The following is a 12,500-nucleotide window of genomic DNA, read 5'->3' as shown; positions in this document are numbered from 1 at the left end:
GAGAGAGAGAGAGAGAGAGAAAATGTTGATAATATATAGAGATTATTATTAACCATAGGATATATAAATATAAATATATACATAAGAAAGATATAATATACGGACTATATTATTTATATATATATATATATATATATATATATATATATGTGTGTGTGTGTGAGTGTGTGTATCTATGTATATACTTAGATAATCACGTTATAATGCATAGTCTACCTCTGTTAACCCTTATTATTATGCATGTACGTGATAAGTATGCACTTCGGACACTAGTATAGTAGATCAAAGTAACAGCTACGAGATGTCCGTCCTTCTAACGTCATTCAATCGTGATAACATCAAAAACAAGATAAAAATAATGACCATCCAGTTTAATCATCTTCTAAAGACGTTCTTCTTCTTCTTCTTCTTCTTCTTCTTTTTTATTTCTTTTATTTTTTTTTCTTTTATTTTTTTTTTCTTTTCTTTTTTCTATTCGAAATACCAATTAAGTTGAAATCAAAAGAGAAAAATATATTATCATGGAAATAATTATTCTTATCCATAGAAATTATTTATTACGAAGTGAAAAAAAAGGATATATACGCATATCAAAATATAATAATAATAATAATAATAATAATAATGAGAATAAATAATTAATAAATATAAGTTAAAAGAAGTAAACAATCCTGACAGTATAAATATGATTTTCTTCGAGAGACAAAAAAAAAAAATATTTTTATATTTATATTTATTTGCTTCTCTCTTTTTTCTTTTTTTTTTTTTTTCTTTCTTTTAAATAAAATCTTATCCACGTACTATATCTATACGTATTCTAATAAAAAATGAAATATAATAAATATATATAAAAAATATATAAATTATTTTTTTCAATATAAACAATTTTATCTATTTAGAAAGACGATAAAATAATAAAATAATATTTCGTTTTATTAAAAAAATTTTATCTATAAAAATGTATTAACAATTTCGCTCAAATATTTGACGAATTTACCGAATTCTCTCTTTCTCTATCTCTATCTCTATCTCTATCTCTATATCTATCTCTATCACTATCTCTCTTTCTGTCATTTATCTTTTTTTTCGTGATCCCTTCCCCGCCCCATTCGTAGGTCCTCTCAAGAGGGCGTTTTCCACATACGATGACGCGGTGACCTCGCTCCGCATCCTCCCACCCCCTAACCTCTCCCTCTCTCTCTTTCTCTATCTCTTCTTCGTCACACCCAAGCCCCAGCATACACGCTTCCATTCGAGTGCGTCAGAGATGACGTCACGTAACTAAGCAACCGCACCCTTGCGGCTCCGCAAAGACCCGTTTTTTCACCCTTCCTTCTTCCGTACTTTACTCGTCCTTCGTCCTTCGTCCTTCATCCTTCGCAACCCCGCGTTTTCGTTATTCCCTTTGTTACACTCTGTTTGGAAGGCTAATTAGAAAGTAGGAGTATAGTTAACCATTTCCTGATAGTTTACAATCAAGATTCCTTTCTTCTGACATTAATATACTTTGAATATGTATATATATATATATATATATATATATATATATATATATATATATAATAACAAAATGGTACATTATGTATATATATATATAAAATACATATATATTTATATATATATATAAAATATCTTTCTTGTCGTAAATCTTCGAAAAGAAAAGTAATAATAAAGAAAAAGTGATATATAAAAGAAGAAAGAAAAAGAAAAATAAAAGAAACAAAACAAAGGAGAGAAAAAGAAAAAGAAAGAGAAAGAGAGAGATAGAGAGAGAAAAAGAGAAAGAGAGAAAGAGAGAGAGAGAGACAAGGAAGAAAGAATTCCTTAATAAAAATCTTGCCATCTCTTCGTAGCTTTTGACACAGTTGAGAGAATAGTAGACGATACCTATCGTAGACGTAACAAATTCGGGATTTTTACTTTTTGTCGAAAGAATTCGAGCGAGAGCTATTCCCTTTGAAAGGAAAAAACGTAGAAAAGGAATTCGTTAGAAAAGAAAAAAAAAAAAAAAGAATTTCCAATGGGTTGAAAAAAAAAAAAAAAAGATAGAGACCTCGTTCGAAAAATTACTGATAGGGAATGGTCGTGGTGGTGATAAAAAAAGCAGTACCAGCAATAGAAGCAATGAAAACAGGAGAAACAGAGGAGCGATATGGATGGATGGATCATCTTTCTTGCTGCTTTGAAAATAAATCTTGTAAAAAAAAATATATATATATATATATATCTCGGCAATAACTATCTTTGAGATATGTATGTAAGTTGTTTTATATAAGAAAGAAAGTAGGTATAAAATGAATGGATGACACGAGAGAAAAAGAAAGAACGAGAGGAGAGAGAGAGAGAGAGGTGAAAATAACAATCGCATTTATTTTACAAAAAAGAAAAAAGAAAGAGATGGAATGAGTAAATGCAATATATAAGCTATATGAAATTAGAACGATTTCTTCTTCCGGTAAAAATTCTATTTCATTGAGAAAAATACACTGATCATTAAGAGAAAACAATACATGATCTATTTGAGAAAGGTTAAATATAGCAAATGAGAGAGAAATCAAATGTTTATCTAATTCTTTGTCCTTGAATGATGTCAACCATCCCATAGATGAAAAGAGTCCTATGTTTTTTATAAATACTCTTCAAGTATTATATATATATATATATATAACTTCGTAGAAAAGTTTGATAAACAAAACTAAGCTCGCTCTTTTTTCCTTTATCACGTTCGTTCCACCTATAGATCCTCTTCCGTTCTTATCGTTAGCTACATACGCAATCAAACGCAGAATCATTTTGCTATAACAGATCTATCTATTTATCTATCTATCTATCTATCTTTCTCTCTCGGTCTCTTTTTCTTGACTATTTTCTCCTTTTTTTCTTTTCTCTCTAATTCATTAATAATAAAGTATACGATAAAATCAATTTTATAATGAGAAATGAAACTTTTCTTTTTTTTTAATTCCTAAATATCTTTTTCATTTTGGCTTTTAAACTAAATGCTTATTATCCAATGAAAATAATAAGAAAATTAAATTTTTCTATTTCATCTAATTTTCACTCTTTCACAACGTATTTTTCTGTAACATTTATTTCGTTTAATTTTTCTTTCACATTACTTCAATTCTTTTTTTCTTTCTCTTTCTCTCTTTCTCTCTTCATCTTTTCCTTTTTGCAGAACTCACGATTTTCTCAAGTTTTTCTTGTTTACTTCGCACTTTTATACAGAAAGGAAAGAACGAGAGAAATAGGTAAAAAGGGGACTAGCAGTTTCTTTGTGGAAATAAAGCCCGAAGCTAGGAAACTAGATCTATGTATATGTAACGCTATGTAGAACTCGTAAAACTCGTGCAAAAGATAACTCTGTAAAACGTAAAGTTCCTCTAAAAAAAAGATAAAATAAAAAGAAAATCAACTATATATACACACACACACACACAAAATAGATATATAAAAGGTATAGGTACATTATACGTAAATACATAAAATATATTCACAAAATTTTTATGTCCTACTATGATCGAGTAGGATCGATATTTGTCATTGGTAGATATTTCATGGATTAAATGAATATAGTAGATGAGAAGGAAAAAAAAAAAAAATAATAAATGGAAGATCCATCTCGAATGGAATATTCTAATCGACGTTCCAATTCCTTTGAAGTCGCTCTTGATAAAAGAAGAGAGAGCTTTCGATTGTCAATAGAACAAAAAAAAAAAAAAAGAAAAAAAAAAGAAAGAAAGAAAAAAAGAAAACGAAGAAGATGAGGAAGAATAGGAAGAAAAAAAAAACTAAGAATGGTTTTTCTCTCATCAAATTCGTTCTCAAATCGTTCTGACTTTTAATTAAATCGACGTTATTATACTAACGTATAAATCCCGTTCAATGACAACGTATCAACAATTGCCAATTCTTTTTTCTTCGAATTTCAAATATCAACGAATGTTTAAAATTGACGAATAATATTTAAACGTTAAGATACGAATCGTTTATATTATTTCTAAGAGCGAAGATTCATTAATCGAAAACGCCATTGCTTCGACGAATCACGTACTTTAATTAACGATATGATACGCCTCTTCGTAACGCTAATGCAATTATCTCGGGACGTGGTTGGTGACATTTAATTGGCACATTGAGAAAGAGACAGAAAGAGAGACAAAGAGAGAGAGAGAGAGAGAGAGAGAGAGAGAGAAAGAGGAAACTGAAAGTAAAAGAATGAAGATATAGATGAATAGAGAGAAAGAGAAAACTGAGCGAAAAACAATAGAGAGGGGAAAGTAAGGGGTAGAAAACCGAGCGAGAAAAGAAAATTTATTGCGGGGCGAAGTAAAAAAGCAACATTATTTTATTTTATTTTATTTTATTTTATTTTATTTTATTTTATTTTATTTTATTTTATTTTATTTTATTTTATTTTATTTTATTTCTCTTTTCACGAATAAAATACATACCGTTTTTCATATCGAAAATTAATAGGAAAATTCTTTTCAATTATTCATAAATTCGACGTATAACGATTACGCGTGCAGTGAAAGTTTGCGAGTACATCTATTTCTTTTTATTTACTTCTTTTTCTTTTTCTTTTTCTTTTTCTTTTTTTTCCTACTTTCGAGAAATGAAATTAATCGAATGATATTTACGAACGATATTTTTTTTCTCACGAGAGATATTTTTCATCTTCGTGTTGGACGATGAAAGAAAGATTTATTAATGATTTATAAATCTCATCGATTGATCATTTATAGAATAGAAATGTAATTCCATCCAATTAATGGATGTATAAATATCGATATATATCGAATTTATTATCGAATTTTAATCGTTACGAGGTAGATCTTTTCAAGATCGATGCAATGTATATAGATAACGGATATAGATATTTTATTTATTGACTTTAATTTAACGCGTTCATTGACTTTCTATATCTATCTATCTATCTATCCATCCATCCATCCATCCAACCATCTATTTATTTCTTTCTCTTTTTTTATAAAATCGAATTGGATTTGATACATCAGGAAGTTTGAAATCACCCGTTGAGAAGAAATCAAGAGATCGTCTCGTCGTTGATATTTTAAGATTAAAAAAAAAAAAAAAAAAAAAAAAAAAAAAAAAAAAAAAAAAAACCACGACTATATCCAACGTAAAAATGTTACAATGACAAAAGATATAATATTTTCTCGAGAAAAAATATATTTTTCGAAACGTAGGTTTTAAAGATCGAAACAAGATGAAGTTAGAGAGTAGATATACCTTACTCGTGAAAGCGATTTATAGCTTTTACGTGACTATTTGTTCGGTAAAGTCAGTCACGGTATTCCCAGATGGCAGAATCGCGTTCGGTACGAATCAGTTACATCTAAAGTAAAGTAGATATATTTTCTCTTGGATATACTTCTCGCGATACTCTACGACAGCAAATTCTATGAAAGAAAGAAAGAAAAAAAGAAAGAAAGAAAGAAAGAAAGAAAGAAAGAAAGAAAGAAAGAAAGAAAGAAAGAAAGAAAGAAAGAAAGAAAGAAAGAAAGAAAGAAAGAAAGAAAGAAAGAAGACAGACAGACAGAGAGAGGATATACTTCTCGCGATACTCTACGACAGCAAATTCTATGAAAGAAAGAAACAGAAAGACAGACAGACAGACAGACAGAGAGAGAGAGAGGGGAGGGAGAGAGAGAGAGATAGAAATAGAGATAAAGATAGAGATGGAGATAGAGAGAAACGTTTATTTGCTCTCTCGTCGGGGGTGCATCGGTCTCTCTATCTCTTATCCTCGCTTATTCAACGAAATCCATCGAGAAAAGCTACGTAGAAGCTTTGCAAGTAAATCTTTATGCCCCTCCGGAGACCACGGAGAAACGTATCTAACGCGTATACTGGGGGCCCACTCACTCACTCACTCACTCACTCACTCACTCACTCATTCTCTGTGAGATCGATCGGAATATCGATTTACGCCTACATTTACCATCGTTTTTCATCAAAATAGACAGACAAAGTGAGTGAAAAAGAAAGAGAGAATATAAAGAGTACAATAAAAAAACATCTGTGTTAACTAGAACGCTACATTGCGTTATAATTATATGCATATATATAGAAAATAAATAAAAAGAGAAAAAAGAAATATATATATATATATATATATATATATATATATATATATATATAAAAGATCAATATTATCGAATCAGCTGATTCGTCATTAAAATATAATACATAATATCGATTATTTTCTTATTAATTTATTCTCATTGACAGAAACGAAACATGTCTTTTAATGATATTGATTCAGGAAAATTTTGAACAAAAAAAAAAAAAAAAAAAAAAGAAAAAAAGAAAAAAGAGAGAAAAAAAGAAAAAGATATATTTAAAATTTCTCGCTAATCGAAATGAATCAAACGCGACAATGGGAAATACAATATCGTTCTTTTGAAAATGTTTCAAAAGAAAAATAAATAAATAAATAAATAAATAAATGAATAAATAAGTGCTATCGACATATCTTAGTAAAACTGAAGTTCACTGGAGTATAGTAGTAAGGATATAGTATATTCCTGATCTAAGGATAAACCCAGCTGCCGTGGACACTGGAGCATTACCAGGATCTCCAGACATCGTAACTGGGAACAATGCAATCTGTTAACGGTCCGACCCGACTGTCTTGCTAGTTATGTGGGAGTGAAGGAAAGAGGAAGAGAGGGAGGATAAGTGGGTGAGGAAAGTAGGAGGGATGAAAAGGAAGGAAGGAAGGAAGGAAGGAAGGAAGGAGAAGCAAAGGATACGATCGATCGCCTTTTGCTTTGAGCACAGAGCGTACAATATGTTTCTCTATATACAGGAATATCTTTCTTTTTTCTTTTTTTTATTCCCTGTTTTTCTGTCTTTTCTTTTCTTTTTTTTTTTTTTAAATATGTATTACAACAAGTTTCACATAACATATTTCTGATAATATATTTTCCATAATAACAATGATATAATTCGTATAAATGTAAATGTAAATTTTCAAGTTACGCTTTGTTTCTAATTTATTTTATTAAAAAAAAATATAAGAAATATTCTATACATATATGTGCGTACGTGTATAATTCCTTTCTCTCTCTTTCTCTCTCTCTCTCTGTTTCTCTGTTTCCTATGTGAATACGATAGAGGTAAAAATATAGAATACATTCGAATGGCTTTTCAGAATATATTGGAGAGAGAGAGAGAGAGAGAGAGAGAAAGAGAGAAAGAAAAAAGAAAAGAAAAAAAAATAAAGAAAGAAAGACTACTTTTCTACTCGAATAAGTTATAGCAAAAGAGGAATAAATACGATAGATACATGTTTACGGCGACGAAGAAAAGTCATTATCCGTGAAATAGTTCAATGGATTCGTTTAATGGTTAAACCGTGAGACGCGTGCCAAGTAAAACGTATGTTTTCTATATATATTAGATACTACTGTACTATATTAGCACGATATATAAATCATTCTACGATATAAATAGAGTCGAGTTATTGCAAGTAACAAAAAAAAAAAAATTCTCTCTCTCTCTCTCCCTCTCTCTCTTAAATACAGCACATTGATATTCAAAAAGAAAAATGTTCTCGACCGAAATCTGTATGTAAAAGCCATTCAAAAAAAAAAAAAAAAAAAAGAAAGAAAAATCAGAAATAACATGCACATAACAAGAATATAACAAGTATTTGAAAAAAAAAAGATAAAAAAAAAGAATAGACAAATAGATAAATAGGGAGAGACAGGGAGAGAAAGAGAGAGAGAGAGAGAAAGCAAGATATAAAACTAGTTTCATCTACGTAGAAATGATATTAACATTTCTACTTTCAAACTGATCTTGGCTTTCATTTTTCCTTGAAAATTCCTTTCTGACGTTTTACAATCCTCATTCATAACGTTCATACATAATTATATATATATATTTATATATATATATGTATACGTATATATATAAAGTAAATACATATTCTACATATCTACATTATTTACAATAGCTTTTATATAGAATCAATCGTGGTTCATTGCGACGTCGTTTCCACTCTAATGAACTTTTCCAATCGTTTGCTCGTTTCACCTCTCCGCACTCCTTCATCTCCTCTCTCACACCATCCCTTCCACTTCTCTACCTACAACCTTTAGCACACTCTTCTAACTCAAGCCGCAATTTAAGCGAACGGAAATGGACAAGCTGTAATTTAATTGCTTTCTAATTGCTCCCTGCCGACGTAGCAAAGCGCGAATTGATAAACGTCGGTCGGTAATCTTTAATTCCATGTGGTATCATTGACATATATGTATATATATACATATATATATATACATATAAACGTATGTATATATTATATATGATATACGTATACGTATAATATATTATGTTGTTATTCAGTGATTTAATGAAAATACGAAAAATATTCGGTGTCCACGAAAAAAAAAAAAGAAGAAAAAAAAAAAAAAAAAATAGATCACTCGACAGTAAACAAAAAATATAGGATTATCAGTTTCGTGCAAATTTTTCTTCTGTTTCTTCTTCCTTCCTTCATTTTTCTTTTTTTTTTACTTTATTTTATTTTATTTACTTCCTTTTTTCTTCTTCTTTTTCTTTTTTTTTTTTTTTTCTTTTTTTTCTTCTTAATATCTTTCCTTCATTCGAAAAGAGATAAACTATCTCGTAGATATGTTTAGAACGAAGGTGTTTAAATTCAGATATAATGTATCGTCATTCGAGCGAAAAGTAACACGAGTAACGTTCAGTTTTTACGTTGACTTTATGATCTTTAATAATACAGTGGTAAACTCGTCCTTGTTGAGGGAAAAAAGAAAAAGAAAAGAATGAAAAAAAGAGAGGAAAAAAAAAAAAGAAGTCATTATCTGCTATATGCGATTGTATTAAGGATTAAATTATATATCTTTTTATATAGACATACGTATATGTATCAATGTGAGTCATACTCTTTTTCGATAAACCTAATCAGTAAATCTTTTAAGATGATATATTTTATTAAAAAGAAAAAAAAAAGAAAAAAAAAAAATTAAATTTACTTTTCAACGACTTATCGATGAATGATAAAACTTGTACGTGTCTTTTTCTTCTTTTTCTTTTTTTTTTTTTTTTTTTATTTTCTTTTTCTCTAAGAACGAATCGCGTATCTCTATTCCTTAATATAAAATTAGTAAATGTTATAAAATCATGTCTTATGTCCCTTATTTTGTTTTTTTTTTCCTTTTCTTTCTTTTTTTCCCCCTCTTTCGAATAAAAAAATTTGTTTCCATAAATATTTTTTACTTTATGAATAAACATACCCCATCGGGATGATATTTTGGTACACCGCTTGCCGTCGTATTGCTGCCACAAAATTCTGTAAGAACATCTTGTAGCTTTCTTGTTGAATCTGAAATAAAAAAAGAAAAATGAAATATATATATATATATATACATACATACATACATACACATATATAATCTTAGTGTATTACATCGGTAAATTAGAACACGGGGAATTGGTTGTTATTTTTTTCTCTCTCTCTCTCTCTCTCTCTCTCTCTCTCTCTTTATTCATTAATCTAGACGAATGATAGATGAAACGAAAAAGGAAAAGATATTAAATCGATGAAACGTATATCTGGGATCAGGAGAGTTTTGATCGAAAAACATCGAGCACGATAAATTGGCTAATAATAGGAGACCATTGGCCTACACTGCCGATCGACGTCATAATGCACTTAACACTGTAAGATATTTTGAAGCATAGTACTATTTTTGGATCGATTGACGACGGCCATTGGACGATGGATCGTCTCTCATCGGAAGAGACAACCTAACGATTAATGTTGTCTCCTTAAAGCCGGAAATTCGGCGTTATGTTTCATAACATAGCAGAAACGGAATCTTTATTAGGAGATATGAGAAAAGTCCATCTATCATATTATGAGAGGAAATCAAAGGAGGATGAAATAAAAAGAGGAAGATGGAGAGATATTGTTAGAAGAGAGAGAGAGAGAGAGAGAAGAAAAAAGAGAAGAAAGGAAGGGAAAATGATTGCACGTTCCGACATTTTTTCTTTTTCATGGTTTTTCTTTTTCTCTCCTTTCTTTTCTTTTTTTTTTCCTTTCATTTTTTATTTTCTTTTTTCACGATTATTTTCAATAAAGAAACTACATATATATATATATATATATATATATACATATGCATACGTACATGTATATAGTTTAGTATAGTACAACACGAATAAAAGTATGCACAATTTGATAAAATAAATAAAACGAAGAAATTGGTGTCCTTTTCGAGCGAATGATTTCGTTCTACGATGAGAAAGAAAAAGGAAGAGACAAAAGGAAGAAAATAAAAAAGAAGAATGAAAAATAAAAAATGAAAAGTAAAAAAGAAAAAAAATAGTAAGAAAAAAGAAAACAAATAAATCTTTATCCTCTATATTTTCTATCTGAAAATCTATAAAAGAATATTGAATGAACCTATAATTAAAAACGACAGAGAGAGAGAAAGAGAGAGAGAGAGAGAGAGAGAGAAAGAGAGAACAAAAAGGAGAAATAAATAAACGTGAATTTTTTTGCACCGTTTCAAATCGTCTATCACTGCGGAAGAATAAACACGATCGAAACGCGTTGGCCGAAGTTATATATTGTGAATTAGAATACCGTGAATTCTAAATCGTGACTTGTATTTTCCAATTCATGGCTTTTGTCGTTGTCGAACGAAATTGATTTGGTAATATTTCAAGCGAACGTAGTATGGTGTAAATATACCGGTGATACATTATTTTCTAAAATTAATCAGAATAAAGGAAGGAAAGATGTCGCGTAAAACGAAAGTGAGCGTGTAGGGTTGAGAGCTAACCGCAAAAAAAAAAAAAAAAAAAAAAAAAGTTCCATTATGGCATATAATACGAGTCTAATTAAATCGATTTATGTTCGTTAACATAGAGATTAAAGCTTTTTTTCATTTGTTTTTTTTTTCTTTGTTTTTTTTCTTCTTTCTTTAATTTACAATATATACATAATAATTACAGGTAAAAATGTAATGAAGTAATATAAAATAACATGTAAAGAGAGAGAGAGAGAGAGAAAGAGAGAGAGAGAGAGAGAAACTGAATAATATATATAATAATATAAATAAAAATAAATATCACATAGATAATTGTGTGATAAAATAATATATAATAAAATAAATATTAGATATAGTAAATGCATAATAAAATAATATATATACATATATATATATTTTTTTTTTGTGTGTGTACAGAATATATATCTAGAAACAAAGCTTTGTCGTCAGCCGACGCAGCAAACGAATTCCCGGCTTTCACAGACAATATCGTTGGAATTACCATAATCCGATAACCAACGAGGTGACACGTTGTGACTTTTAATTGAGACCTCGACACGCTTTTGTATCGGTAATATCGTTCGGCTTTGTAGTGTAAGCTTAGCCGCCATCATTGCGGCAGTACAACGTCGTCGGCGTCATTTCGAATATTTTCTACGCTATAGAGAAAGAAAAAGAGAGAGAGAGAGAGAGAACTCCATTTCGAGCAATATGCGTACACGCATTTCATTTCGTTTCGTTTCGTTTCGTTTCGTTTCGTTTCGTTTCGTTTCGTTTCGTTCCGTTCCGTTCCATTTCGTTTCATTTCGTTTCGTTTTCTCCCTTGATATCAACCAGAATCCTCTCTATACCATGTTTCCGAGTTGCGTTATCGAAAATTTTCATGTCGCATTTAATGGCATCTATAACGTGCATCTCCATGCGTGCGGAAACTATCGCCAAACGGACGTGACAATTTCGAAAGCGTTTCCGTATTTTTTATTTGTTACGTATTAGTAAAAAAAAAAAAAACGATTGCGTTCAAATTGTGTCAAAATTCGTTTAACGTTTCCCATACCATTCATCCTCTACCCTATCATCACCGCCGTAGCCGCTGCCTCTTTTTTTTATTTTTTTATTTTTTTACTGATAAAATTTATAAAGTTTATAAAATCGCATAATTTTATTTCACGTAAAAAAAAAAAAAAAAAAATTAAATCGTTCTTCCCCCCCCCCTCTCTCTCTCACTCTCTCTTCTTTTTGATATTTTATTTGCGTTAAAATTTTTCTCGAGAATTTTTTTGTTCTTCTTCTTCTTCTTTTTTCCACAACGAGATAAATATGAGCGATCTAAAAAACATCGAGATACAACATGTGCGCGTTCAACGATCGTATTTGTTTTATATTCTTATTTTTTTTTTTTTTTTTCTTTTTTTTTTCTTTTCCTTTGATTCATTGAATTTGTACTCACAAGCTGCCAAATCCTGGAGCTGTTGAAATTCCGCGGGCGAGAGTTTATCCCAGTGAAAGGCCATCCTTAGTAATCTTGTCCTCGATGTACCTTGGGACGAACGCCCGGACGGTGATCGCCTTTGAGATTCATCACCTAAGTGATAAAGAGATTTCATTTCTAAGGGGAATTTATTTGTGAACGGGGAAAGAAGAAATGAATGGGAAAGAAAA

The 12,500-nt window shown here is 29.8% G+C and overlaps 1 protein-coding gene across 4 annotated transcripts in view; it reads right to left on the bottom strand.

Moving 5' to 3' along the window:
- The window catches only part of Dgk (diacyl glycerol kinase 1), an 86,115-nt gene that overhangs the window by 33,746 nt on the left and 39,869 nt on the right, over positions 1-12,500 (bottom strand). For 3 of the 4 annotated variants that reach the window (XM_035888079.2, XM_035888080.2, XM_085664623.1), the window contains exons 2-3: positions 12,289-12,423; positions 9,297-9,385 (exon numbers count right to left, since the gene is read on the bottom strand). In XM_035888079.2, the coding sequence (XP_035743972.1) occupies positions 9,297-9,385; positions 12,289-12,352 (153 nt within the window). In that variant the 5' untranslated portion in view covers positions 12,353-12,423. The remainder of the gene's footprint in view (positions 1-9,296; positions 9,386-12,288; positions 12,424-12,500) is intronic. The other variant, XM_085664624.1, reaches the window with a different exon arrangement.

This window comes from Vespa mandarinia, chromosome 2 (assembly GCF_050613455.1).
Source record: "Vespa mandarinia isolate Hongniang chromosome 2, ASM5061345v1, whole genome shotgun sequence".
Taxonomy (NCBI): domain Eukaryota; kingdom Metazoa; phylum Arthropoda; class Insecta; order Hymenoptera; family Vespidae; genus Vespa; species Vespa mandarinia.
Note: the sequence above shows the minus strand (reverse complement) of the source record. Positions and strands in the feature narration are given on the sequence as shown.